This window comes from Neophocaena asiaeorientalis, unplaced genomic scaffold (genome assembly GCF_003031525.2).
Source record: "Neophocaena asiaeorientalis asiaeorientalis breed wild unplaced genomic scaffold, Neophocaena_asiaeorientalis_V1.1 scaffold129, whole genome shotgun sequence".
Lineage (NCBI taxonomy): Eukaryota > Metazoa > Chordata > Mammalia > Artiodactyla > Phocoenidae > Neophocaena > Neophocaena asiaeorientalis.
In genome coordinates, this window is record NW_020172446.1 from 9,823,075 (window position 1) to 9,849,373 (window position 26,299).

Consider the following 26,299-nt stretch of genomic DNA (forward strand, 5'->3'; position numbering starts at 1 on the left):
GCGCCCTCCCCGCCGGCGCCGCAGCGGCCGGCGCCCAGTGACTCAGCCCCGGGCTCTCTCCCGAGCTCCCCTCCCCGCCCTGCCTGCCCCATGGTGTGTCTCTCAGCCCCCACCTCAGGATCCCTACCCCCGGTCTTCCATCTCGCCCTCCCACCCCTTATCTCTGGCCGCTCCCTCTCCGGAGATTTCCACCCTGGGGAAGGGGGTGCGGCAGGCCAAGGGTCAGGAGACGGCGGGAGCCCGAGCCGCCCAGTGACTCAGCCACCGCGGCTGTCGAGGAACACGGGTTCGGGGAGCGTGGATGCCCCTGGGGTTCGGAGTGGCCGCGAGGGCACCACGTCCGCTGGCGAGGACCCGACAGGAGCGGAGCCCCTTCCCGCCCGGGAGGCGCCCCTCCCCTGAGGGACCGGAAGTGGCCAAGCCCCTCAGCTGCCCGGGCGGCCAGCAAGGGCTAGTTCACCTAAGCAGGCCGCCGGGTCCTGCCCCACCCTCTTCCCGGTGGGCAGTGAGTGAACTAATCGCACACTAGTTCTTACCATAAGTTTTACTGAAAAAGGAGAAAAAACTTAACGGGCCAACGTAGAAGGGACTTTCCCCTTCTTGAAAAAGTTGCAATCTTGAAACCGCTTAGTATTCTTCCGCCTTGAAAAATAAGCCCGCCCGTCTCGCCCCACGGTCGCTCCGTGACCTCTGCAGAGACGGGCCAAGGGGCACGGCCGGTGACCCAAACTGCTGACCGGGGGACGGGCGGAGCTGTGACGTGGGGGTGAGGCCTGAGGCTGGAGTTGATCCAGCGCGAGGGATAATCCCCTGGAGTCGAGGTGGGCTCCAGCCAGTGCCACTTGTGCCGCCCGGGTATATGCTGGGGACAGAAGTGTCCCTGGTGGATGCCTTCAACTCTGAAAACGGCCGGGGTATTTTGCCAAATTTCCCTTTACTCCCTTATTTCTTGAATAAATAAAATCAAGGGGGGGCAGAAGCGGCAATGCGCACGCCTCGCCCCCGCCCCTTCCGCCTGGCGGGAGACACGTCCCCGGCCGGCCTTCCTCCGCAGGGGGTCCAAATCCGTCCCGCCCGGTGCGACCGGGCGTGCGCCCGCGAAGCCAGCCGCCAACCCTAACCGCGCCACGCGCTTTCCCTCCCGGCCCGGGCGCAGGCGCGGGCGCAGGCGCCGCCGCCGCCGCCGTCCGCCGTTCCTTTCCCCCAACATCGCCCCCCCCCGGCAGAGGTGGGGGAAGGGGGAGTCATTCCGTTTAACCCTGAGTTACCCGAACCCTCTTTAATTTGCTAAATTTGCAGTTTGCTAATTCTTTCTCTTTTCACTTTCCTTCCTCCCTCTGGCTCACTCCCTTTCCGTACACCGAAGTCTGACTGATATTCTAAGCGAAGTGGAGGGAGCCCTAACCCTAATCCACCCCCGCCCCCCATCCTTTTTGCGTCGCTTTCCATCGAACTCTGCAAATTTTGCAGTAGGGGGAGGGATTTTTTAAATTGCACTTGCAAAGTTCGCTATCTGGGCAGGCGAGGAGAGGGAGGGAGGGAATGGGGAGCAGGCCCCGCCCCCACCGCCCTTTGCAAATAAAAATCTAGGGGGGTGGGGAGGAGCAGGAAGTGGCGGTGCGAGGGCTGATGCACTGCTAGCAGAGCCGCGGTCCGGACAGCAGCGCGTGCCCCAAGCTCTCCGCCTTCCCCCGCCCGCCAGCCCGAAGCAGCCCGAGCCCAGCCCGTGGCCCCAGCAGCAGCCCCGAGAGCACCCCAGTAGCAGCGCCATGGCCGGCTGGAACGCCTATATCGAAAACCTCATGGCGGACGGGGTGTGTCAGGACGCGGCCATCGTGGGCTATAAGGACTCGCCCTCCGTCTGGGCCGCCGTCCCCGGGAAGACCTTCGTCAACATCACGGTACTGCGAGGCCTGCACGGAGACTGGCCGGGCTTGCACCCTGAGGGAGGGACTTGGGTGGTGGCGGGCGCGGCCTGGGGAGGGCAGCGAAAGGCCGTGACCCGGTCCTTGCCCTGGAGGTGGCGCGAATGGCGGCTGCACGTGAGCGGGTCCCTCCGTGGCCTCCTGAGTCCTACGCCCCGGGCGGCGGCGCCCAGCCAGCCCGCCGCTCCGCTTTCCGCGACGGGGCGTTACATCCGGGACACAGGGCGGGGAGGGGCGCACCGCCCGGTGCGGCGGCCCACTTCCGCCTCCTCCAGGGTGGGTCGGGCACGCACTGCAATTTCCGCTCGGGACTGTGATTGAGAAGGGACTTGGGGACCCCTGGACCCCCTAGCTCTACTTCCGGCCGCCAGCTCGCGCCCCCTCCACCATTGTTCCTCCTTCTGGGGGAGGGAGCCCCAGTCGCATGGCCTGGGTCCCATGCCTGTCCTCCGTGAGCTCCCTGCCCCTCCCAACTCCGTAAGAGAGGGCTAGGCCGCCACGCGACCTCCCCCCACCCAAAGTCGGCACGTTGGACTCAACATTCCTGTGAGGCCAGCCCCGGAAGTCCCCTCGCCCTCCTTTCCCGCCATCCGGCGGGGCCTGGAGCAGGGGAACTTTGTGAGAAGTTCTAGGACAGTATATAAGTGAAGGAAGAAGGAACGACTACTGCTGTCCCCATCACCACCTCCTCTGTCCACACTGCCCGGAAGTGGGGAGGGGGAGCGGAAGTTCGAAATGGGGGGGAAGGGGATTTCCGGGCGGGAGGGGACCGGATGTGGGGATTTGGGGTGTTAAGGGGGAGGGGGAGATACGTTCCCTAGGGTATCTAGACCCGAGGGCTGACTTGCCAGGTCTAGTCCCAGGGCCCCTCCAAAAGTTTTTCAACTTTCCCGGAAAGCCCCCAGGCATCTGCTTCCTCATCTTAGAGCATAAATACCTGGATCTAAACTCTAGGTTACTTGGAGACCCAGGCGTCCGGGCCCCTAACAACTCCTGCAGAACCTTTGACCAAATAAGGGCAAAGTTGCTTCGCCTGCTTTGCCCGCCCCCTCCCTTTCCCTCTTCGCTTCTGCTTTTCCTGAAGGAGTTCTGAGCATCCAAAGGCTCCCCACTCCATTCCACTCCATTCTCTTAACTGCTTTTTGGCCTCCTTTATTTCCTGGGTTTGCTTTCCTTATTAAACGACATCTAAGCCTTCAGAGGAATATGTTGTCCCTTCTTATTACCATTCTCTAGGTTTGAAGATCATGATCTTTTTGTGTACTAACTTCCAACAGTCCTGAGTCTCTCAAATTTCACGGATGTGTACAAAGCACATAACATACACATCTCCCCCCCAGGGGGTTTAGCTTCCCGGAGAAATGGAAGGCAGGTGGGTCCTTGGAGAAGAAGGTGGGAACTTTGGTGTACTAACTTGATGGGTGCTTGATTCCCCTTCCAGCCAGCTGAGGTTGGTACCCTGGTTGGCAAAGACCGGTCAAGTTTTTTCGTGAATGGGCTAACGCTTGGGGGCCAGAAATGTTCTGTGATCCGGGACTCACTGATGCAGGAAGGGGAATTTACCATGGATCTTCGTACCAAGAGCACCAGCGGAGCCCCCACCTTCAATATCACTGTCACCCTGACTACCAAGAGTGAGTTTGAGTCTTACCTTTTCCCTAGCTCCAAAATCTCTAATATACTTCCATCTATTAATTTTTTGGGTTTTTCTGTGTGGATCACCCAGTATGAAGGGACCAGACCAGGTTTCTACTCCCAGCCTGCTGGATGCTGGGACATTGGATTGTCCCTTCAGTTCTCAGTTCCTCATCTTACAATGTAAAGAAGTTGAACTGTATTACCTCTTAAGTTCCTTCTTGCCTTGAGCCTTTTCACATGAGAAACTTCTTATTTTCTTGGAGGAGGTAGGCTGTTAGTCATAAGCCAGCACTTAGCTCTTGTGTTTTGAGCTCGTTTCTTAAAACTTGGAGGTGGCAGGCTCATCCACAGCCGTTTCTAGCCTGAACACGAGTCAACACATTGTCCACAAGCCTTTGACCCCTAAATTTTACTGTGTTCCTTTCCAGCCTTTAAGCTTGATTTTCCTCTTTTGAAAAGCCCTATTGTTTCAGGGTGACTGACAGCCTGCCTGTGTGTGTGGGGGGGGGTTGGGAGAGATGAGGTTGGGTTACAGCCCCCAGGGCTGGACAGCTGCTGAACAGCTGGCCGGGGGTGGGATTGTGACACCTGGGTTCTAGCATCCTTTCTCTTTCCTCCAGCGCTAGTCCTGCTGATGGGCAAAGAAGGTATCCACGGTGGTACGATCAACAAGAAATGTCATGAAATGGCCTCCCACCTGCGGCGTTCCCAGTACTGACCTCGTCTGTCACTCCCCACTGCTTTTCACCCCTCTCCTTCCCACACACACATACACCATTTTTATTTTTTGGGCCATTACCCCACACCCCTTATTGCTGCCAAAACCACATGGGCTGGGGGCCTGGGCTGGATGGACAGACACCCTTCCCCCAACCCATACCCCTCCTGTGTGTGGTTGGAAAACTTTTTTTTTTTGGTTTTTTGTCCTGAATAAAAAAGATTATACTGAAAAGGTGCTGTGTGGTTTTAGCCTGGGTGTCAGGATGGAGGACAGCCACTGTGATCTGCCTCCATCCTGGCTTGGGGTCAGAAGCAGCAGAAGGGTTGAGGCACTACAAAGTCTAGGGTTTTGAGCTTGCTTTCATTTCCAGGATTAAACACCTGCTTCAGGCCTACCTGGCCAGGTGGGCCAGCCCTACCTAGGTCCTCAGTGTGCTAACTGAATTGGTGGGTAATGGAATAGAGCCATCCAGACCAAGAGAATGGGTCCAGGCCTGCGGGCAAGGCAGAGGCCAGTTGAGTCATCCTCACACGTGAGTGGGGCTCCCCTTCTCAGAGTCACAGCAGATGCCTATTGGGGCTGCCCTTAAGACTACAGGTTAGGGCTTCCCTGGTGGCGCAGTGGTTGGGAGTCCGCCTGCCGATGCAGGGGACACGGGTTCGTGCCCCGGTCCGGGAGGGTTCCACATGCCGCGGAGCCTGCGCTCCGCAACGGGAGAGGCCACAACAGCGAGAGGCGTATGGCAAAAAAAACACAAAAAACTACAGGTTAGCCTCCCAGCACTCCCTTGCCCATGTATGGCAGAAAGGGGCAATGCCCCAAAAGGATAAGAAGTTTACCTGTGTGAGAATGATCTCACCCTTAGTCCACAAAAACGATTTTATTAACCCAATAAATGAAAACCCCATCCCTTTGTACCCCCAACCCCTTCAAGAGGATAGAGTTGGGTAAGGGAGAAACCTGGGGTGGAAACGACTCCTATCCCTCGTCTCCTATCCCTCAGCATAGAAGACAGTAGAGAGGAAGAGGAGCTGTGCAAATAGGTCATCAGAGATGGAGGGGAAAGGGGACTACTAGACCAGGATGGCAGCTGCAGAGGTAGAGGGTGAGGGGTCTGTGGAAGACCCAGGAAGGACTAGGGGAGCTGGGGCTAGAGAACCAAAGGAGGTGGGAGGGGTGGGGGTGCAGCCCAGAAGTGGGGTCCGTTCGGAAGCAGGGTGGTCCCTTGGCTCCCCTTCCTCGTCACCCTCTTGCCCCTGGGTTTCTTCCTCCTGCTCCTCATCCCCAGGACCCCGATGGACAGGCTGCTTGCAGATGGGGCAGGTCTTCCGGGTCTGAGTGAGCCAGGGGTCCACACAGCGGATGTGATAAGCTGCCAAGAGGAATGAGGTGAAGGGCGTGGTGCCTGCTACACCATGAGCACAGGGGAGTACCCTCAGCTTGTCCCCATCCTCATATTCATCCAGGCAGATGGCACACACATCATACTGGTCTCCTGGTGGAAGAAGAAAGGAGTTCTTTTACTGAGCCATCCTGGACCAGGGCCCACAAGAACTCACTCTGAGAGGCCTGTGGTGGAGCTAAACCCTGCAAAAGTTATTTTCTCTGGTTCTACAGAGCCAGTGGAAGAGCTGAGACTGGAGCAGGGTAGAACATGAGGAATCCGGGGTTAGAACAAGTAGAGAGGAACAGAGGTAAGAAGGGAAGTGGTTTTTTTGGGGGAGGTGTGAGGCTGGAGAGAGAGGGGGTGGGAGGAGCAGAAATGGGGCAGCGCTTCTGCCATAGCCTTATATGGGCACTGGAGGCTCCAGTGCCTAAGACCCAGCCCCTCCTTACCTGTGTCTGCCTTCTCTGGCGGAATCTTCCCCACTCCTTCCATTTTTCTGCTTTCTCCACCTTCTCTCTTATGAGCAAGGTCCTCCACCCCCCTCCAACCCCAATTATTACATTTAATCATTTTTGCTTTACATTTCCTGCTCTAATCCTGTCCTGTCCTCATTGTACGTATGCGTAAAAAGAGGAGCAAAGGTGGTATCTCAAGCTGACACCTCCCTGCCATCTCTGCCTCTTTTCTCCTGGGCTCCAACTCCTTCAGAACCAGGGAAATAGTGGGAAAGGCCTGCTCTCCTCCACCCTCCTCACCCTTCTGATAGTCATGTGTAGGAATCTGTTTCAGTTGCTCTTTGGTCAGTCGATTCCTCTGGAGCCGTTTCCTGTGCTGGATACAACGAACTATCTGGTGAAAGGGGGGGTGGATGGATCAGTCTTAGAGAACAAATCTGGACAGTCCCATACAAACCAGCCCTATCTTGCAACCCCAGAGCCAGTCTGGCTTTAAAGGCCTCAGCTCTTCCCGTCTTGGTCCCTGAACTACTCACCATCACTGCTCCCATGGCCAAAACCAGCAGTCCCACGATCCCTGTGAAGGGGATGAGGTAATAGCCCAAGGGGAAGCTATTGTCTGGGACCAGAAGCACCCGAGCCCTGGGAAAAGGAAGACGAATATCAGAAGGGCAGGAAAGGCAAAGGGACAAAGGAAGAGGGACAAAGTAACTGGCTCTGGACAGGGCCCACGGAGGGGGAAGGGGATGGGAAGAAAGTACCAAGAGGCAGAGCATGATGGGCCTGAGGCTGGATGGTTGGGGCACGGGCTTAGACTCCAGGTTGGCATGGAAGTGCTGAAGGAAGAATGGGAAGGAGGGACATGTCCTACCCCTTCTCGTAGACAAAGAGGGCACGCAGGTACTCGGAGCTTCTCTCCCCAATAAACACAGACGGGATCCAGATCTGCTGCTGGATTTCCTCTGCAGGGATTAGGGCATTACACTGGGGACCCAACCTTCCACATGAATCCTTTGGTAACTCTGGCATTTGACTCTCTTGCCCCATTCCACCTAAAGGACTGATTTCTTTTCCCTAAGGCTTCAGCCCTCCCGCCATCTCTCAGTCTAAGCTCTACTGAAAACCCAGCTGTCCAGATCCTCCAACCTTACCACTATTCCACACCATATTCAGAAGTTCATTGGAATTCACATTGTGTACCACAGCTGCACCATACCCAGCCTTCTGAGCATTTAGGACCTAGGGAGACAAGGCAGATAAGGAGCCATCATGGGCCTTGCCACCTTTCATTCCTGGTGCCTTTTTTACCCTCAGCCTCCCAGCTCCCACTCCACATTCAGCAACCTTGAGGTCAAAGTTGCAGTCGAATCTTCGAAGCAGTGCAATAAAGACTGACCCGTTGACCGGGGCTGGGGGTGGTGGGGCAATGGGACTGCAGGCATTGTCTGGGTGAGCCTCCACAAGGAAGCCCTGGAGAAGAGAAGCAAACAACAGCTGGATTTCATCTCCCTAGGTGCTGCTCCCCACAGGTCCCACCAAGCACAATGGCCCCCACAGGTCAGTGGGGTCTGAGCCCACTGGGGTCTGAGCTCATTCCTGGGGTCTGAGCATCCCACCGAAGTCAGACATCTACCTCTTCTCTTAGCCTCCTGAAGATGCAATTACATCAAACAACATCCCTTTCCCACACCCTCCATCATCCCTCTCCCTTTCCCAGATGAGCTAATATATACTCCACATTCCTAGCTAATTGTTTTGCCTTCCAGTTTCCCACTGATTGTAATTCAGTTCTCCATTCATCCACGTCACTTTCTCAAGTTGTTTCACATTCCCTGCTCTAATACATACTCTTAGGGAACATATTCCCTTTTTTTAAAAATACACAAGACCAAACCCAAATGGAGTTATTTGTGCCAACTCCCATGTCACCAAACTCAATACTTAATTATAATTTTAGCCTCCCCCAGGAATGGAATCTTAAACCACTCTATCTGGAATTACTTGGGTCAGCACTAGTGAGGTAATCTGCCTGGTAGACCCCTGCAGTCCCCTAAAGAAAGGAGATCTTTGCCACTAGCAAAGAAAATCAAATCTTTGCTAGTATAACTTCCTTGCCCCACCCCCTTCTGGCTGTAAGTCTTTCATTCTGTATAGTTCTTCAGAGATCCTTTCTATCTGCTAGGTGGAATGCTGCCTGATTCATGGGTCATTAAATAAAAGCCAGTAAGAGCTTTGAAATTTACTCAGTTGAATTTTTTTAACACCTCCCTTTAATTTTCCAATTACCCATCTCACAAACAACTATACTGATATCTATGGCCCAACTGAGTTCTTGCTATGTGGCAGTCTTTGTGAAAAACTACTACAAAACTGCTTATCTAATTCTCACAATAATACATCTGATAACTTCTATTATTATCCCATTTTACAGTAAAACCAACTAAGGCTCAGGTAATTTGCCCAAGGTCATAAAACCAGTAATTGGCTCTAGAGACCCTACTGATAGGCACCACTCGTCCTGCCTTTTATCTTAGTCCACTTTCAGTCTCCCTTCTAAGGCTCAGAGTTCTAGAAGTAGACTTTGTATTCTCCCTCCAGATTCTGGATTCCACCACACTAGATGTGTTCTTGTACTTAGTTCCTAACTTGACTCTCTTCCTACCTCCAGCTTCCCCCCAAGAAAGGCTCCTCAACCCCTACCCAGCAGGGAGAATTCAGGGAAACAGGAAAGAGAAAATCACCTGAAGTCCCTCCTGGCTCAAGGCAGCCCCAAAGAGAGCTGGGAGGTCTGCAAAGTCCATGCTGGCATTGTGGTCCGAGATCTGCGGATAAAAGAGTCCATGTTTGTCCTTCAGCCTGCAACCTCTCCCTTCAGCGCCCTTCCCCTAACGTCCCCTCAGACTCACCGCTCGAATGAGCCCCCGGGTGGGGGCCGCTCCCCACAGCACAGTGGCCACAACCACAGGAAGCGGGAAGGCCGCAGGGTGCATGGCAGCGGGAGGGGAGAGGCGGAGGAGGCCGCGTCCCGATAACAGAGGCAGAAACGGAGTTCTGCGCCCTCTCTTGTCCTCCTTCAGGATCCCAGGGGTCCAACCACCCCCAGGTCCCACTTTCCAGCTACATGGGGGCGCGGGGAAGGACCCCCGACTCGGGGAGTGAGACAGCCAACCCGTTTAATGAAGCTGGGAGGGAGACACCAAAAATACCCCTTTCTGGTACAGGAATAATACGGGGAAAGGGAACGGAGGCAAGCACAAGTGACAGAAAAACTTCTGGAAGGGTGGGGGAGCTCAAGGAGGTGGGACTTCCGGCCAGGTGGGCCGTCTTTCCATCCCCTGGAAGAGGATTTCCGGCAAAGAAAGGCCGCTTCCAGCAATGGACGCTCAAGAGGAAGGACTTCCGGTCCTAAAAGGCCGATTAAAAGAAAGGTTAGAGGTGGAGGGAGTGCCTGTGGAGATGAAAGGAGCACCGAGGCCCCAGAAGACGACTTAGTCGCTTCTCCGTGCTAGTGCCCGGGATCCCTCAGCTGCCCGGTTTACAAACCTCTCTTCCTCCCTCTGGCCGCCGCCGCTATACCTTCAAGTCTCGCGAGAGTCCTCACCACACTCCCTCCCACCTGCTGACAGCTTCCTGTATCTATCGCGAGAGACCGCCTAACTCTGGCTAGTCTAACTCACTCAATCTCGCGAGATCTTCAAATACCCGCCTCTCGATTTTCCCGCGACTCCAATTCGATAAAAATTGCACCTATGCTCTTGCTGCCTAAATAGCCGCACTCCGTCCCCTCACCCATTCTTGAAGCTCCTCCTTCAGCTCGGCCTTACTCCCGGACGCCTTTGCGCTCGCGCCTGCGCCTGCGCCTGCGCCAACTTCCAGCTGGCGCTGGCCCTGAGCGCCGGGGCGTGCGCGCGCGCCCTCGCCCCTGTTGCGCGCGCGGTGTCACCTTGGGCGCGAGCGGGGCCGCGCGCGCACGGGTCCGGGAGCCGAGGGCCATTGAGTGGCGATGGCGGCGACGGCGAGTCCCGGGGCTAGTGGGGTGAACGGGAAGCCCCGTACCTCCCCTAAGTCCGTCAAGTTCCTGTTTGGGGGCCTGGCCGGGTAAGCTCAGGCCCCAGGGATGGGACAGGAGGAGGCAGGGACGGGTGCCAGGAACCGGGCCCTGTTCTTTGGGTGTGTTGCAGTGAACCGAGGTGACACGGGGTCATTGCTGTTCCCATCGTATTACGAGGTCCTTGATGGGCTGCTAGGATCTTTTCACCCATCGTAGGGCCCCTTCTGGGCTGCATACACGGCCCCCACCGGGCCACCAGAGTTTCCCAACCCATTGCTTGGCTCTGCGGGGCTGTTTGGGGTTTCAGGTCATTGCATGGCTCCTGCTGGACTACGTGGAGTCCCAGGTCATGAATGCCCACCTCTCCTCCTTGGGTCGGACTGCATGCAATCTCTCGGTCACTGCTTGACACCCTGGGAGCTGCATGGAACACTTTCATTGCATGGCACCTACTGGACCGCTGGACTTTTCAGACCCATTGCTCTTGGTACACGCAGAGACTCTTGTACACATGCCCACCAGCAGCCTCCTGAACATGTAGTCAATCGCATGGCAGGCCCTGCCCTTTGTGATCTCTTGTTGTCGGGCTCCAGGGGGCTTTGGTAGATCTGGGACACCTAGCTCTTGACTCCACCCCTGTCTTCCCCCAGGATGGGAGCTACAGTTTTTGTGCAGCCCCTGGACCTGGTGAAGAACCGGATGCAGCTGAGTGGGGAAGGAGCCAAGACACGAGAGTACAAAACCAGCTTCCATGCCCTCACCAGCATTCTGAGGGCAGAAGGGCTGAGGGGCATTTACACCGGGTACTGGGGCCAAAGGATGGGGGTAGCGTGTGGGTTGACAGCTCTAGACTTTGGCTTGATGCACTGACTCCTTCGCTCCCCAGGCTGTCAGCTGGCCTGCTGCGCCAGGCCACCTATACCACTACTCGCCTTGGTATCTATACCGTGCTATTTGAGCGCCTGACTGGGGCTGATGGTACACCCCCTGGCTTTCTGCTGAAGGCCCTGATTGGCATGACTGCAGGTGCAACTGGTGCCTTTGTGGGAACACCAGCTGAGGTGGCTCTTATCCGCATGACCGCTGACGGCCGGTGAGTTCCAGGTCTGAGCCTGTCCCCAGCCCCATTCCCTGAAATCTAGATTGAAAGAACTGATTTCTTATTCTAGATCTAGAGCACAGCATTCACCTGTTCACAGCATTCTGGCCTCCATTTCTTTGCTCCTGTGGGAGCAGGGTGGTCTATCCCAAACTTGGCCTCTCCCTACCTTCCCACCAGGCTTCCAGCTGACCAGCGCCGTGGCTACAAAAACGTGTTTAATGCCCTGATTCGAATTGCCCGGGAAGAGGGCGTCCCTACACTATGGAGGGTGAGTGAAGGGGCTGGAGACTGGGGATGTGGGGTCAGGTCTTGGGCATTTCTGACTTCTCCCCCATCTCCCCGACCCCAGGGCTGCATCCCTACCATGGCTCGGGCCGTTGTCGTCAATGCCGCCCAGCTCGCCTCCTACTCCCAGTCCAAGCAGTTTTTACTGGACTCAGGTGAGACCCAGAGCTGGGCCCTCAGCTCCCAGCCTAGCCTGGGCCAGCTCTGAGCTGACTGCCACCCCCTGCTCTGCTTCCTTCAGGCTACTTCTCTGACAACATCCTGTGTCACTTCTGTGCCAGCATGATCAGCGGCCTGGTCACCACTGCTGCCTCTATGCCTGTGGACATTGTCAAGACCCGGTGAGTATGCAGCCCTGGGCCTGGAGAAGGACGGGAGAGCCCTCTTTATGGCTCTCATGCCGCTGCCTCCTCTCCTTCAGGATCCAGAACATGCGAATGATTGACGGGAAGCCGGAATACAAGAACGGGCTGGTGAGGAAGCAGGGCTAGGGGCTTGGGCTGCCCGATTGGATGCCCTGGGAGTGGGGGTGGGGGATAGCTGGGTAAGAGGAAGAGGGTCCCAGAGGCCAGGTCCCAACCTCAGTGCCGTGCCTGCCTGGCTGTCTAGGATGTGCTGGTGAAGGTCGTCCGCTACGAGGGCTTCTTCAGTCTGTGGAAGGGCTTTACACCATACTATGCCCGCCTGGGTCCCCACACTGTCCTCACTTTCATCTTCTTGGAGCAGATGAACAAAGCCTACAAGCGTCTCTTCCTCAGTGGCTGAGGCGAGCGAGGGGCCTGGAGCCGCTGTGCCGGGGCTCCCACTCGCCCGCTGCTCCTACAGTCAGTGTGCACCCCGGGGGACCTAGACGCTGCTGCCCTGGGCCCCGCTATTTATTTTCCCTCCACAGTATGGTTCCCTCCTCTGTGATAAGGGACTTGTGGTCTGTCCTGCCCCTGCTCCAGCTCGCCCTCCTTGCCCTGATCATCGTGATCTCTCTGTCCCTGCCTGTGCCCTGTACGGAGGTGGGAAGCTCCCTGCAGATTCCTGGTCTCCTCTTGGGTATTAGTTTCAGGGCACATAGTACAGCAGAAGGCCCCCCCTTCTCAGTGGGGAAACCAAGGCAGAGCTGAGGGGACAGGAGAGAGCCGAAGCTGTCAAGATGATCAAAGGTCTGCAGTGGGAGGACATGGCCCTTCCTTCCTCCACCTCACTGAGGACGTAATCAATAAATTGGATTGATGACACCACCCCCAAATCTGGAGAGCTGTGGGCGCAGGAGGGGGAGGAGACTGGACAAAGAAGCGGATGCCCCCGGAGAACAGGAACTGGAGTTTTTAAAAAAAGTTATTAAAGAAAAAGTACCCGCTGTTTTTATGCAAATGTTATGTAAGTCAGTCATGTTGCAGCAGCTGAAGGGTGAGAAAAACCCAAGCTCCAGGCCCTGTGTGTTGCTTCCTAGCCCCTCGTTCAAGAATACAACAGACGCCCAGGTCATCTCATGTAATCCCCAGGAAAAATCTCTGGGGTCTGGTGACTGTTTCTGCAGCCTGAAGAGGGAGGGAATAGAGTCTGAGAGGGGAAAGCTGACCTGTCGGGGGCAGAGTGGGCATGGAGCCGGGCCCCCAGAGCCTGGAGGCTTGATGTGGGCTGTAAGCTGGGGAGAGTGACTGCCTTCTCCATTTCTTTAGGAGATGTGTGACTCCCAGGCCCTGCCCTCAAGGAGCTTAGGAACCTCTTGGGGCATAAAAGGGCATAGGAAGGTCAATTGGAAGGAGGGCTGGGCGGCACGAGGCCTGAAGGTTTCTCCTGAGCCAGGACGGGACAGGCAGGCCAGGGGACAGGCAGACGGCAGGTGGGAACTGTCACCTTGGCAGAACCTCGTCAGTAGAAGAAGTTGAGCTCAGCAGCCTGGCGGTGCAGCCGGGCCCTCCCACTTCTGCCTCTTTTCTTACCCTCTCCATGCACATGCTGGCCTGGGCCACAGGGGCCGCTTTGAGACACTTGAAGCCTGGACCTTGTCCTTAAGGAGTGCCAAGTCCAAACGGGAGGATGACACAGGGAAACTGGGAGTCAGCAACAGACCGCTGCAGGGGGATGTGGGGCACCCGGGCCAGCCTGGGCGAGGGGAGACAGTGCACAGTACCCGACTGGCCAGGGAAGTGGGGCGGGGCAGCACTCCTGGCCCACTGAGAGCAAAGGCTTAGAGGAGAAACGCGGGGGAGCAGGTGATCTCTGCAAAGTTTGTAACAGCTGGAGCACAGGCTGTGAAGTGTCTGCTGTGGGAGGGGAAGCTGCACAGTTAGATGGGTTGGTGCACGGAAATCCTCGATCGCCAAGCTCAGGAGTTGTCCTCTATCGGAAAGAGTTCAGAGCAGGAGAAAGATGCGGTCAGGGTTTCAGGTTAGGAGGATTCTTCCTGCACCGTCTGGAGGAAGGGGTCTCCGTGGAGCCAGAAAGGCTCAGCCCTCACTCCCATTCTCGGGGCCCTAAGTGCTGGCTTGGGCTGGAGGCAGGAGAGAAAGCTCTGCCCAACGTGGTCAGGTGAATGGCAGAATCCATGGCACCAGGGGAGAGAACTGGGCTCCATCTGCCTTCCTCCTGGCTTGACAGCAGGAAACAGAGTAGTTCAGTAAAACCCACCAAGATGGTACTCACTGCCAGGCCCTTCCCTCCCCTGTCCTGCCGCCCTGGGCAAAGCAGGAGAGCTGCGTGTCTGAGGCCACAGGTGCCAGGAGGCACCCACCTGTCCTCCTAGTACTGCAGATTGCAGGCAGATAGCCTCAGTAGTACCACTGAGCTCCCAGGAAACTTCTGGATCTTGAGCTGGAACTTGCTTGTGGTTGGCCTGGTGGGTGGTTACCCTTGGAGGAGGGAAAAGGCGGCCCAGGCAGGGGAAGTGCAGGCCAAGACTAGAGCTTTTGGGGGGTGAGCAGTGCAACTAGGGTGGGGCAGCTGGGGCCTTGGGAATGCTGGTGACGGTGCCCCAGCCTCGCTCCCCTAAATAGGAATAGAACGAACATTCTATTTTAAAATTATTTTTATGATACAAATAATATATGATGGTGGAAAACCAGAAAATGCTAAGCAGAGGAATAGAAAATAAAACCACCCGTATTTATACCACCCAGAGACAATCAGGGCTCACATCGTGACATCTCTTCCCAAGTTTCCTTCAATACACGGATACATGTGAGAACTGTGCTATATTCTGTTTGTTGTTTGCTTTTTCCTAAAACTTCCCCAAAGTGATGGTAATAGCCTAGTGTAGTGGTCTGGGAACCCCGCCGTCCATGCAGCATCAGGAGCTCTTTGTTCTGTGACCCACCCAACTTCTCCATCTCACTACCTCTCCAGATCTGCTGGGTCTGGGATTGTGTGCCCGGGGTGTGCAGAGGAGGCTCCTGACAAAGAAGCAGTAACGAAGCCCTCCCCTGACCCTGTACTCTGTACCCACCCGCCCCCAGCTAGATCCCAATAGGAAAGCCCATCAGAGTCTCTCTCGAGGTCCCCAAACCACCCCCCTCCCTCAGAGGCTGTGGCCAGAGTACCTAACAGCCACTGTCCCCAGCAGGTCCTGACCACGACCCATGCTCAGGGCTGAGGGCCGCCGTCCTGCCAGCAGAGGCCCCACACGGCCATTAGGCCGCACCCACAGGAAGAGGCTAGAGCGGAAAGTGGGGAGCGAGCCTTGGAGGAAAAGCAGCCAGGCCCGGGCCACTGTCACTTGCCTTCCCCTCTGCAGCTCTAGATGCGAGGTGTGTGTGACTGTGGCCAGGGCCTGTGGTTTCACGTGCTGGACCCAGAACAGCAGCAGGATGAGGACCACAGAGGCAAACAGGAGCCAGAGGAGACCCAAGATATAGAAGCCCAGGAAGAGGCAGCAAAAGTCAGAGTTGAGAAAAGGGTCGTTTCTGGAACTCTCCACATTCCACTGAGCCACACCCTGGGCCTTCAGGAGGTTGACAAATTCAGAGATGGTGGCTGTGGTGGATTCTAAGATAGTGGGAAGTGAAGTGGGTTCAGTGGAGGTTAAGGATACGGTGGGTTCTGAGGTCTCGCTTGTGGGCTCTGCGGTGCTCGGGGCTGTGGGCTCTGGGGTGCTCGGGGCTCTGGGCTCTGGGGTGCTCTGGGCCCTGGGCTCTGGGGTGCTCGGGCCTGTGGGCTCTGGGGTGCTCGGGCTTGTGGGCTCTGGGGTGCTCGGGCTTGTGGGCTCTGGGGTGGGTTTTAGAGTTTTGGAGAATGTGATGGGTCCTGTAGAAATTCGGAACGTGGTCTGTTCCTTAGTTGGAGGCAAGGAGGACACTTGGGGGCCTAGCGGAGCAGTCGGCAGTGAGTAAAGCAGGCCCCAGTGGGTGGTGTGGGCACTGGTGTGGGTAGAGAAGCTGCCCGCAGCCCTTGTGGTAGGCACCTTGTCGTCCTCTTCATAGACATCGTAGTCTATGCTGTCCCTGTCGCCAGGGGTGTGGCAGCCCTCCCCTGAGTAGGTGTAGACAAACGTGTTGAGCAAATTGACACACCCCACGCTCGTCACGTTGGGGGTCATGGCCTTGGCGTCCACACCCTCCTTCCATATGTACACATTGTTGGCATTGTCCTGCAGCCAGTGGCTGAAATAGAGGATCCCGCAGTCACAGAACCAGGTGTTGTCGTGGAAAAAAGCAAAAGGCAGGAGGAGGTCCCCAAAGAAGCCCTTTGGTATCGTGCGCAGCAAGTTCCGCTGGAGGTAGAGGGTGTCAAGTTCCTCCAACCCATCCAGGAACCCAGGGGGCAGCTCACTCAACCCGTTTTCAGCCAGGTTGAGCTTCTTCAGCTTGGGCGTGGGCTGCAGGAGCCCCGGGGGGAGAGTCTTCAGCTTGTTGCCACGCAAGTAGAGCTCATGGAGGTGGCTCAGGCCATCCAGGGCATCAGGAGACAATGAGGCCAGCTCATTGAAGGAGACGTCCAGGGTATAGAGTGCTGGCAGCGCCCGTCCCAACAAGGGCAGGCTTCTCAGCGTATTGTGGGATATAATCAGGGTCTCCAGCCGGGGCAGCGTCGCGTCAGTCTGCAGGCTGGTCAGCTGGCTCTTCTCCAGGTGCAGCTGAGTGAGGTGAGTCAGATTCACCATGGACGCCATGGAGAAGGTGCCCAGGGGGTTCCCACCCAGGCGGAGGATGTTGGTTTCTGCTTGCAGATCTGAAGGCGGCGCCTTCAGCCCCTTATTTTCACAGTTCATTTCCACCTCGCTGGCCACTTCGCTGATGCCACAGATGGGGTGGGAGTGCGAAGGGCTTGGCAGCAGGAGCAGCAAGAGGAAGAGAAGCATGGGGACCTGTGGGCAAGGGGGGCTTGAGAGTGGGCACCCCTCCGCCCCCCGGCAGTATGCCTCCAGGCCCTAGCCCCCACTGCAACCTCCAGGATCCCTTCCAGAAACTCAGCTCCCACACCTCCCCCCCTCCACTCCCCTCTCCTCCCCTTGCCCCCTGAACCAGGCCCTTGGCTGGTATCCCTCCCTCAGGCCCCCTCCTCCCTCAGCCCCAGCTTACAGGCCAGCAGAAAGACCTCCGGAGCCACAGAGCTTCTTCCAGGGTGTGACTTGGGCCTTCTCTCTTCCAGCTCCAGAGAGGGCCTGGTCAGCGGCAGGAAGGGGGTGGAGATGGGGAGGAAATGCTAGCCTGATAGGGGCTCCTGGGACGGACACAGGCCTTTATCACCTCCTTCCACAACTTTCCCCAAGCCCTCCTTTTGGTCCTGCTCTTGCCTACTGTCCTCCTACACCAGGAGATTGGGGGTGGACTCCAGCCACCACTCTCTTCCAGCTTTTAAAAAAACCTCTCCAGCTGCCCCTGTCATTTCCGCTTCACAGCTGCATTCTTTTTTCTTCTTTTTTTTCTTTGTTTTGGCCACACCACACGGCATGTGGGATCTTCCCCAAACTCGTGCCCTCTGCATTGGGAGTGCAGTCTTAACCACTGGACCGCCAGGGAAGTCCCACAGCGGCATTCTTCGAACTGCCTAACTTTTACCCTCGCCTCCCCCTCCCTCCTCATCCCACTCTAGGCTGTTTCTCCCCCACCCCCACTCCATGGACTCAGTTCTTACCATGGTCACCATTGACCCCCAAGCCTCTCCATCCACTGGGCACTCCTCCACCTGATCTTGTTTTCCGAAGCCTGAACACCTGTGGCCACTCCCACTTTGGGACTCATGACAGTAACTTTTTCCTTTTTTAGGTTTTTCTTCTTAAATTTATTTTTAAGCTTATTTTTTTATTGAAGTATAATTGATTTACAATGTTGTGTTCATTTCTGCTGTTACCGCAAAGTGACTCAGTTATACACATATATACATTCTTTTTCATATTCCTTTCCATTATGGTTTACCCCAGGCTGTTGAATACAGTTCCTTGTGCTACACAGTAGGACCCTGTTGTTTATCTGAGAGTAGGTTTTTCTTGGTTTTCCTCTTGCCTCTCTGGCTGACCCTTCTCAAAGTCCTTTGTGGATTCTTCTTCCCCTGCCCTTCATGAAAAATTAACATGCCCCCAGAATTCCGTCTTTGGCCCTCCTCTTCTCTTATGCTGCACAAACACCGGAGAGTCTCCTCATCCATTCCCTTGCCTTCGACCACCACCTGTCCCCCAGTGATTCTCAAACCTTTGTCTCCAGCCCAGGCCCCTCTCCTGAGACCCGAACACATATGTCCCACTGCCTTTTGGATTTCTTGGCTCTCCCAAAGGCCCTGAAGCAATATGTTCAAAACTGAGCTCATCATCTGTCTCCAAAGAGCTTATGCTCCTGCGTTGTCCAGCCTGGTTAGTGGTTCTGTCATCCACTCATTTTACCTATAGCCTTTCAGCCAGAACAAACATCCCCGATACTCATCTTTAACTCCCCCCCTCCACTCCCACGTGCAACCTGCTACCAGGTCCAGCTGATTTTACCTCCTTTTTTTTTTAAGAATTCTTTTTTTTAAATTAATTATTTATTTGGCTACGCCGGGTCTTATTTGCAGCACACGGGATCTTCGTTGCCTCATGTGGGATCTTCATGGTGGCATGCGGGATCTAGTTCTGTCCAGGGATTGAACCCAGGCCCCCTGCATTGGGAGCGTGGAGTCTTAACCACTGGACCGCCAGGGAAGTCCCTGATTTTACCTCCTAATGCCCCTCAAACCCACCCCTTCCCATCCCCCCTGCCACCATTCCTTGTCCAGGGTGCCATGTTCTCTCCACTGCTTCACTGCAGCAGCCTCCCCAATGCTCTCCCAACTTTCTAACTCCCCTCCTTCTCCCCACCCAAGTGGTCGTTCAGAAATGCAGATTTGCTCATATCCTTCCACTGCCTGAAAGTCACCAATGGCTCTTTGTAGCCCTCAGGAGGGAGTCTAACGTCCCTAACATGGCCTACGGGGTCCTGTGTGATCTGACCCTTGCTCACCTGCCCAGCCCCATCTCTTAACACTCCACCCTTCACTCTAGGTTATTCTCTTTCTTGTACCTGGACCCTTCTTCTCACTCCTTGTCCCCTTCTGCCTAACTCTTACTTATCTGGAAAGTTCCAGCCCAGAATTTCTTCCTCTGGAAAGCCTTTTAGGATTTCCCAAGACCAGGTAAGGTGCCTGTTTCAGAAAGTCAGCCGTCATATCTGTTGGTCCATGGCCCCTTCCAATGATGAAAATGTCCTATCAACTGTCCCTAGAAGGGGCACCATGCAGCCGCATGAGCCTGCCCCTATCTGCTGACTGGTGACTGGACAAGGGGTGGACACTTGAGCCAGATGCAGTTAATCCATAGACTTGCCATGTATATAATTTGCTGGCTGCAAAAAGTACTTGAAAACATGGAGGAAATGAGGCACTAAGCAGCAAGAAGTGAGGGGGAGAGCTGCATAGACAGAGGCCCTGACCTGGAGTAAGGCCCCTAAGGGGGTTGGTTTTTTTGCCACTTTGGCACCAATTAGGGTTTTTAGTTGTAAGTAACAGGAAATGTTCCGCCTAATTTAGGCTGAAAAGGAATTTATTAAAAATACATTTTGGACTTCCCTGGCAATCCAGTGGTTAAGACTCCACGCTTCCATCGCAGGGGACAGTGGTCAGGGAACTAAGATCCTGCATGCCGCGTGGTGCGGCCAAAATAAAAATAAAAATATGTTGGCTACTTCACAGACTTCTCAGTGAGGGCTACAGAACCAGACATGGGACTGTGTAGCTAGGAGCAGTGCCCAGAACCAGGCTGATGCAGGGGACAGTGGTCAGGGAACTACTAAGATCCTGCATGCCGCGTGGTGCGGCCAAAATAAAAATAAAAATATGTTGGCTACTTCACAGACTTCTCAGTGAGGGCTACAGAACCAGACATGGGACTGTGTAGCTAGGAGCAGTGCCCAGAACCAGGCTGCAGAACCAGTCTGGTGAGCAAATCTCTGCTCCTGCTGCAAGACCAGGTCGCTGAAGCTTGCTCCACTGCAGCTGCTGAGCCAGGAACTCAGTGTTACCACAACCTCCCGGCTGCAGAGAGAGAATCCTGCATCATCCCTACCCCATTGTGATACTCGCTCCTGATTCAGAGTCTGGGTGTGAGTCTGATTGGTCTTGTACCTGTGACCCAGCTGCAAGGGAGTCTGGGAAAGCAAGTATCTGGCATTTTCAGCTTCTGTAATAGGAGGCAGGTTCTGCTTCTCCAAAGATTTCTAAGTTGAAGGATTTTGCAGACATAGAGAAGAGATGCATATACTTTGGCACCTACTGAAATGGTCCTAATGTTTTATTTTCTTCACATGTCGACGTCCTGAATTGTTGCTAATTTTACATCTTTGAATGTTTGGGAGTAACCCTACTTGGCCATTATGAATTACTCTTTAAATATAATTATAGGTTGGTTTGCTCACATTTTAGTTAGAACTTTTACATCGAAGTTAGAAAATAGGAGTGGCCCATAGATTTCTTTTGAGGGGACTTTGTCTTATTCTGTTCTTTTGTTTTGTTGTCAGAGTTATACTGGCCTTGTAAAATAAATTGGAAATTTTTAGAGCCTCTGGAAAAGTTAGAGATCATAGGGATTTTCCATGCAGTTTTGGTGGAATTCACCTATGAAACCGTCTGGACCTGATGACATTTGGGGGAAAGCTCCTTGAATACCTTTCCAATTCCTACTCTAATTGTTTGTCTATTGAAGTTTCTACATCTTGAGTCAATTTTGGTAACTGATATTTTTCTAATAAAATATCTAGTTCATGTGGCAGTTCAATTTATTGTTGCAAGTTTGAGCATTTTATACTTTTACCATTTGTTAAAATCTCCATATCTGTAGTTATGACCCCTAATGTTGTTTATTTGTATTTTTGCTCTTTCTCTTTTCTGTCTTCCTCCCTGCCCTTCTTTCTTTATTCACCAGACTTGCCAAAGATTGGTCTATTTTATTGAACTAAAGAACCAGATTTATTATTTTACTAGTCAATTGTTGGGGTTTTTTATTTGATGACAGGTGTCTACTTTTATCTTTAATAATTTCTCATACTTTGAGCTTATTTTCTTTTTTTAACCAATTTATTTTTAAAGGATTGTCTTTTTAAACAATATTTTTGTTTATTTATTTATTTACTTGGCCGCGCCGGGTCTTAGCTGCGGCACACGGGATCTTCGTTGTGGCATGCGGGAATGTGGGACCTTTTTTTTTAGTTGCAGCATGCAGGCTCTTAGTTGCGGCGTGTGGGATATAGTTCCCCGACCAGGGATAGAACCTGGGCCCCCTGCATTGGGAGCACAGAGTCCTAACCACTGGACTACCAGGGAAGTCCCTAAAATTTATTTTATTGAAGTATAGTTGATTTACAACATTTTGTTAGTTTCTGATGAGCTTATTTTCATGTTCTCTTTCTACCTTCTTGAGTTGAAATCTTCGTTGACTTATTTTCAATCTTTCTTGCTTTTCAGGTAAATTCACTTAATTTATACTTTTCATTTGAGTGCTGCTTTGTGCCATCTCACATTTTTTATTATCTAATACCTAAGATGAATATTTGCAATTTTTATATCCAACATCTATTCCTCTAAAATAAGAGGACCCCCATTTCCTTTTAAGAGATTACACCTCCCCAGATTAGTGCAAACTTGATGGGTGTAGGTATTCTGGCCTCTTGCTTTGGAAACCAAAATGTCCTTGGAAGTTCCTTCCACTAGACCCTTCCAGTTACCACCTGAGTTCAGCCCAGAGATGTGACCTAATCATGGACAACCATACTCCCTCTCCTAGGATTTCAAATGGTGAATGAGGTGACAAAAGAAGAGAAAATAGAACTGGACTTGATTCATTTCAACAGAGTGCTCAGGAAAAGCTGTAGAATAGTTCGTGCTACTAACTCCTCAGCCTGCCTAATCCCTGAGCAGTCCTGGATTTCCAGTGTTCACTTGTACCCCGTGAGCTTCTGCATCTTTACAAGAAGTCTGTGTTGGATTAAGTTAGGTAGAGTTGATTTCTGTTGCATGCATCCCAAGAAATCCAATTCAGGGCTCTGGTTGTGGTTCATTTTTAAAGAGTTTGAGCAGAAGTCGTTAGCTGGAGGTCTACTTGAGACCCATTCAGCTTTTCCTCTTCTTTTTTCTTTTGAGAAATTACTCCTTCCCCATCCTTAGAATTTTTCGTGCGAATGACTCTATCCCAGCTGCATGAGTGAACCTACGTCAGTCACTAGACTTCCTCCCCTTTGACAAGGACCCTGATACAAGCTGGTCAGGGTAGTCCATGGTCAGAATGATTGGTCCAAGCACAGACACAGGAAGTAAGTTGGTCCTTTCATAACGAAGCCCAAGACTTCTCTTGGATGCTTGAGGTATGCATACTTTCTCTGGCTGTAGACAAGGAAATATGTAACCCCAGGTGAGCTGTTGGCACACATCTTGTGATCACAAGGGGATCTGGCCTTAGGATGAAGCTAATGTCAGGAGAGGTATAATGAAAAAACAATCTCCTTGGCATCATTGAAATGCTGTATCAAACCAATTTTGAAGTTCAGTGAGCCAAACATCCTCTTATTTATTCCTTAAACTGATTGGTATTGGAATTGTTACTTGCAACATAATGGGCTTAAAGATTGTATTTTCTATTCTTTCTTTTCTTTTTTTAAAAGTAGAATCACTTACAAAGATATTTTTTAAAATTTCAGGTAGACTTTTAAAAATTAAACTTTTTATTTTGAGATAATTATTGATTCACGTGCAGTTGTAAGAAATAAGACAGAGATTCCGTGTACTCGTTACCCAATTTTCCCTAATGGTAATATCTTGCAAAACTGTAGCACAGGGACTTCCCTGGTAGTCCAGTGGCCAATACTCTGTGCTCCCAAGGCAGGGGGCCCCGGTTCGATCCCCCTTCAGGGAACTAGATCCCACATGCCACAACTAAAGATCCTGCATGCCGCGACTAAGACCCAGCACGGCCAAATAAATAAATATTTTTTAAAAACTGTAGTACATACAATATCACAACCGTGATACTGACATTGTTCTATCAGAACATTTCCGTCACCATAAGGCTTCCTCGTGTTGCTCTTTGATAGCCTCACCCTCTTCCTTTCTACCTCCCCACCCCTCCTTACCCCCTGACAACTACTAATCTGTTCTTCATTGCTATAATCTTGTCGTTTCAAGAATGTTATATAAATGGGATCATACAGTATATAACCTTTTGGAACATTTTTTTTCCACGCAGCATAATTCTCTGGAGATTCATACAGGCTGTTGTGTGTGTCAGGAGTCCATTTCTTTTTATTTCTGAGTAGTCTTCCCTAGTACGTATGTTCTAAAGTTTATCTGTTTACCCATGGAAGGACGTGTGGACCGATTCCAGCTATTGGCTTATTACAAATAGATCTGCTATAAACATTAATGTGCAGATTTGGGTGTGAACATAAGTCTTCATTTCCCTGGGAAAAATTGCTCAGGAATGCAATTTCTGGGTCATATGGTAGTTGCATGTTTATTTGGGGGGGCTTTATCTTTGGGTTATTCTTTGACTTTATCCTGTTTGGGGTTTGCTCAGCTTCTTACATGTGTAAGTTTATGTCTCTTGCCAAATTTGGGTAGTTTTCAGCTATTATTTCTTTGAGAACTGTTTCAGCCTCATCCTCTTTCTCCTCTGTTTCTGGGGCTCTGTTGACACAATAGTAGATCTTTTGTTATAGTCCCACAGCTCCCATGGGAGACTATGTTTTTTTAGTCTTGTTTCTCTCTGTTATTCAGAATGGGTGATTTCTATTATTCAATCTTTCAGCTCACTGATTCTTTTCTCTGTCCCCTCCATTCTATTGTTGAGCCTGTTCCCTGACCTTTCTTTTCAGTTATTATATTTTTCAGCTCTAAAATTTCCATTTGGTTCTTCTCTAGATCTTCTGTTTCTTTGCTGAAGCTTTCTGTTTTTTCATTTGTTTCAAGCATATGCATAATTTCTTGTTAAAGCATTTTATCGTGGCTGCTTTAAAATATTTTTCAGATAGTCCTAACATCTCTGTCCTTTGTGTGGTGGCAGCTACGGATTGGCTTTTTTCATTCAGTTTGAGCTTTTCCCAGTTTTTGGTATGATGACTAAATTTTTTTAAAATCAATTTTTATTTATTTATTTTTGGCTGCGTTGGGTCTTCGTTGCTGCATGCAGACCTTCTCTAGTTGCAGCGAGTGGGGGCCACTCTTCGTTGCGGTGCGCGGGCTTGTCATCGCGGTGACTTCTCTTGTTGTGGAGCACGGGCTCTAGGTACTCGGGCTTCAGTAGCTGTGGCTCACGGGCTCTAGAGCGCAGGCTCGGTAGCTGTGGCGCACGGGCTTAGTTGCTCCGCGGCATGTGGGATCTTCCCGGACCAGGGCTCGAACCCGCGTCCTCTGCATTGGCAGGCGGACTCCTAACCACTGCGCCACCAGGGAAGCCCCATGATGAGTAAGTTTTAATGTAACGTGGACATCTTAAAGTTATTTTATGAGGCGCTGGATCTTATTTAACCCTTCTGTCTAAGCTGGCTTTTTCTGCCGCTGCTCTGGCAGGGAAAAGGGTGTCGCTGCCTTTTTACTTTTACTGCCAGGTGGAGGCAGAAGTTCAAGTCTCCCATTCAGCCTCTGTTGACATCTCATGGATGAGGGTGGGAGTTCTAGTTCCCCATGTGGTCTCCACTGCCCCTTGGGTGAGAATGGCCTCCATACTACAGAAATGAGTGAAAGTTTTCTCTCCAGGAGGGCTCCTCGAACACCACCCCAGCAGGGATGCCTCGCGACTGCCAGTCTGGATGAAGTCCAGGCTCCCACATAGTCTCCATGGACCCTGAGTGTGAGAGGCCTCATTACCAGCGGGCTGGGGTGAAAGTCCCCTCACCCTCCTTGGCCTTCTTAGAAACCACCCTGGCAGAGATGTTGGGGTGCCTCATGGCAAGCCTGGGGAGGGTGGAAATCTATGCTCATCACTTGGTCTTTGCTGGTCTGGGTGTGGGTAGGGCCGAATTTTTTCTGTAATATTTGGCTGGAATCGAGTGGTTATTTTCGAAGTTTTCTGTCTTATTAGGCTGCCCCTTTCCTGCCCCTTTGGCTAGAGAGAGCAGGCTTTTGTTGGGGCTGTGTCTGTGGTGATTCCAGGTTGCTGATTTCTTTACCTCCAAGTCTGGGACATTCGAGGCAAAAAGAAAACCCAGGGAACTCACCATCTTTGTGCTATTCCGTGGATCCTGAGGTCCCTAGCCTTTCTGCCTTCTTCTCTCGATCTTTGTCTCTTGATGTTTGCTTTATATACAATGTCTAGTTGTACTTAGCAGGCGGAATAGGAAAAAGTAAATCTATTCCATCATCCCAGGAGCAGAAAGCTCTCAGGTGGATTTGGCTAACTTTTTATTGCAAACTTCTAAGTTTATTGCAATTGACAATAAACATCACATGTATATTGTGATGGTTAATTTTATGTATCAACTTGGCTGGGACTCACCATTTGTTAGCATTTTGTCTCGTTCGCTTTATCACTTTTTCTCTCTTACGTGTTTTGTTTGTTTGTTTGTTTGTTTTTACGGTACGTGGGCGTCTCACTGTTGTTGGCCTCTTCCGTTGCGGAGCTCAGGCTCCGGACGCGCAGGCTCAGCGGCCATGGCTCATGGGCCCAGCTGCTCCGCGGCATGTGGGATCTTCCCGGACCGGGGCACGAACCCGTGTCCCCTGCATCGGCAGGCAGACTCTCAACCACTGCGCCACCAGGGAAGCCCATCTTACGTGTTTTTTCCTGAACCATTTGAGAGTAAGTTGGAGACATCATGTCCTTTACCACTAATATTTTAACATATTTCCTAAAAACAAGGACATTTTCTTACATAACTGCAGTATAGTTATTAATTTCAAGAAATTTAATATTGATACAATACTGTTATCCAATACATAGTTCATTTTCCCATCTTGCCAGTTGTCTGAAATACGTCCTTTATAGCTTTTTACCCCAGTCCAGGATCCAATCCAGGACCATATCTCTTAGTTTCCTTTCGTTCCTTAACCTGTTTTTATTTTTCATGACTTTGGCATTTTTGAAAACTATCATCCAGTACTTACACAGAATATCCCTCAATTATGTAGAGTTTCCCTCAATTTATCTGATGATTCTCACGATTGGATTTGGGTTGTTTTTCTGGCAGGAATATTACAAGAGTGGTGTGTCTTTCTCATTGCATTATTTCAGGAGATATGTTATATCAATTTGACCCATTACTGGTGATGTTAAAACCTTGAGAGCAAAAAAAAAAAAAAAAAAAAAAAAAGGG

General features: G+C 52.2%; 5 protein-coding genes across 7 annotated transcripts in view; 2 read left to right on the forward strand and 3 right to left on the reverse strand.

Annotated features, from left to right (window-relative positions):
- Window positions 1-1,481, reverse strand: part of ENO3 (enolase 3) — an 8,144-nt gene extending 6,663 nt beyond the window's left edge. For both annotated transcript variants that reach the window (XM_024736962.1, XM_024736979.1), the window contains exon 1: window positions 537-1,481. The gene's annotated coding sequence lies outside the window, so the exon portion shown is untranslated. The remainder of the gene's footprint in view (window positions 1-536) is intronic.
- A 94-nt stretch (window positions 1,482-1,575) lies between these two features.
- On the forward strand, window positions 1,576-4,515 carry PFN1 (profilin 1). The gene is made up of 3 exons (XM_024737029.1): window positions 1,576-1,901; window positions 3,367-3,559; window positions 4,184-4,515. Exons 1-3 carry the CDS (start codon window positions 1,770-1,772, stop codon window positions 4,279-4,281), a joined length of 423 nt encoding a protein of 140 aa, XP_024592797.1. The 5' UTR covers window positions 1,576-1,769; the 3' UTR covers window positions 4,282-4,515.
- A 634-nt stretch (window positions 4,516-5,149) lies between these two features.
- RNF167 (ring finger protein 167) lies at window positions 5,150-9,816 on the reverse strand. Of its 2 annotated transcripts, XM_024736995.1 has the most exons (10): window positions 9,670-9,816; window positions 9,033-9,531; window positions 8,868-8,948; window positions 7,471-7,596; window positions 7,278-7,365; window positions 6,998-7,088; window positions 6,663-6,768; window positions 6,427-6,520; window positions 5,699-5,779; window positions 5,150-5,656 (listed from the first exon to the last, which is right to left on the reverse strand). In XM_024736995.1, the coding sequence occupies exons 2-10, from the start codon at window positions 9,114-9,116 to the stop codon at window positions 5,358-5,360; spliced, it is 1,050 nt and encodes a 349-aa protein (XP_024592763.1). In that variant the 5' UTR covers window positions 9,117-9,531; window positions 9,670-9,816; the 3' UTR covers window positions 5,150-5,357. The 2 variants fall into 2 exon arrangements, with proteins under 2 accessions (XP_024592763.1, XP_024592771.1); XM_024737003.1 differs by lacking the exon at window positions 7,471-7,596.
- A 172-nt stretch (window positions 9,817-9,988) lies between these two features.
- SLC25A11 (solute carrier family 25 member 11) lies at window positions 9,989-12,929 on the forward strand. The gene is made up of 8 exons (XM_024737282.1): window positions 9,989-10,224; window positions 10,828-10,980; window positions 11,064-11,270; window positions 11,457-11,547; window positions 11,629-11,719; window positions 11,806-11,905; window positions 11,986-12,037; window positions 12,174-12,929. The coding sequence occupies exons 1-8, from the start codon at window positions 10,130-10,132 to the stop codon at window positions 12,327-12,329; spliced, it is 945 nt and encodes a 314-aa protein (XP_024593050.1). The 5' UTR covers window positions 9,989-10,129; the 3' UTR covers window positions 12,330-12,929.
- A 2,114-nt stretch (window positions 12,930-15,043) lies between these two features.
- Window positions 15,044-17,154, reverse strand: GP1BA (glycoprotein Ib platelet subunit alpha). Its single transcript, XM_024737041.1, has 2 exons — window positions 17,075-17,154; window positions 15,044-16,860 (listed from the first exon to the last, which is right to left on the reverse strand). Exon 2 carries the CDS (start codon window positions 16,852-16,854, stop codon window positions 15,076-15,078), a length of 1,779 nt encoding a protein of 592 aa, XP_024592809.1. The 5' UTR covers window positions 16,855-16,860; window positions 17,075-17,154; the 3' UTR covers window positions 15,044-15,075.
- Between the last annotated feature and the right edge of the window lie 9,145 nt (window positions 17,155-26,299).

Coding starts and splice junctions, on each gene's coding strand:
- PFN1 (XM_024737029.1), top strand. CDS start 1,770: ATGGCCGGCTGGAACGCCTATATCGAAAACCTCATGGCGGACGGGGTG. Junction 1,902..3,366: donor AGACCTTCGTCAACATCACG/GTACTGCGAGGC, acceptor TTCCCCTTCCAG/CCAGCTGAGGTTGGTACCCT. Junction 3,560..4,183: donor TGTCACCCTGACTACCAAGA/GTGAGTTTGAGT, acceptor TCTTTCCTCCAG/CGCTAGTCCTGCTGATGGGC.
- RNF167 (XM_024736995.1), bottom strand. CDS start 9,116: ATGCACCCTGCGGCCTTCCCGCTTCCTGTGGTTGTGGCCACTGTGCTG. Junction 8,949..9,032: donor CCCGGGGGCTCATTCGAGCG/GTGAGTCTGAGG, acceptor TTTTATCCGCAG/ATCTCGGACCACAATGCCAG. Junction 6,521..6,662: donor TGGCCATGGGAGCAGTGATG/GTGAGTAGTTCA, acceptor CCCTTTCACCAG/ATAGTTCGTTGTATCCAGCA.
- SLC25A11 (XM_024737282.1), top strand. CDS start 10,130: ATGGCGGCGACGGCGAGTCCCGGGGCTAGTGGGGTGAACGGGAAGCCC. Junction 10,981..11,063: donor CTGAGGGGCATTTACACCGG/GTACTGGGGCCA, acceptor TTCGCTCCCCAG/GCTGTCAGCTGGCCTGCTGC. Junction 11,271..11,456: donor CGCATGACCGCTGACGGCCG/GTGAGTTCCAGG, acceptor CCTTCCCACCAG/GCTTCCAGCTGACCAGCGCC.
- GP1BA (XM_024737041.1), bottom strand. CDS start 16,854: ATGCTTCTCTTCCTCTTGCTGCTCCTGCTGCCAAGCCCTTCGCACTCC.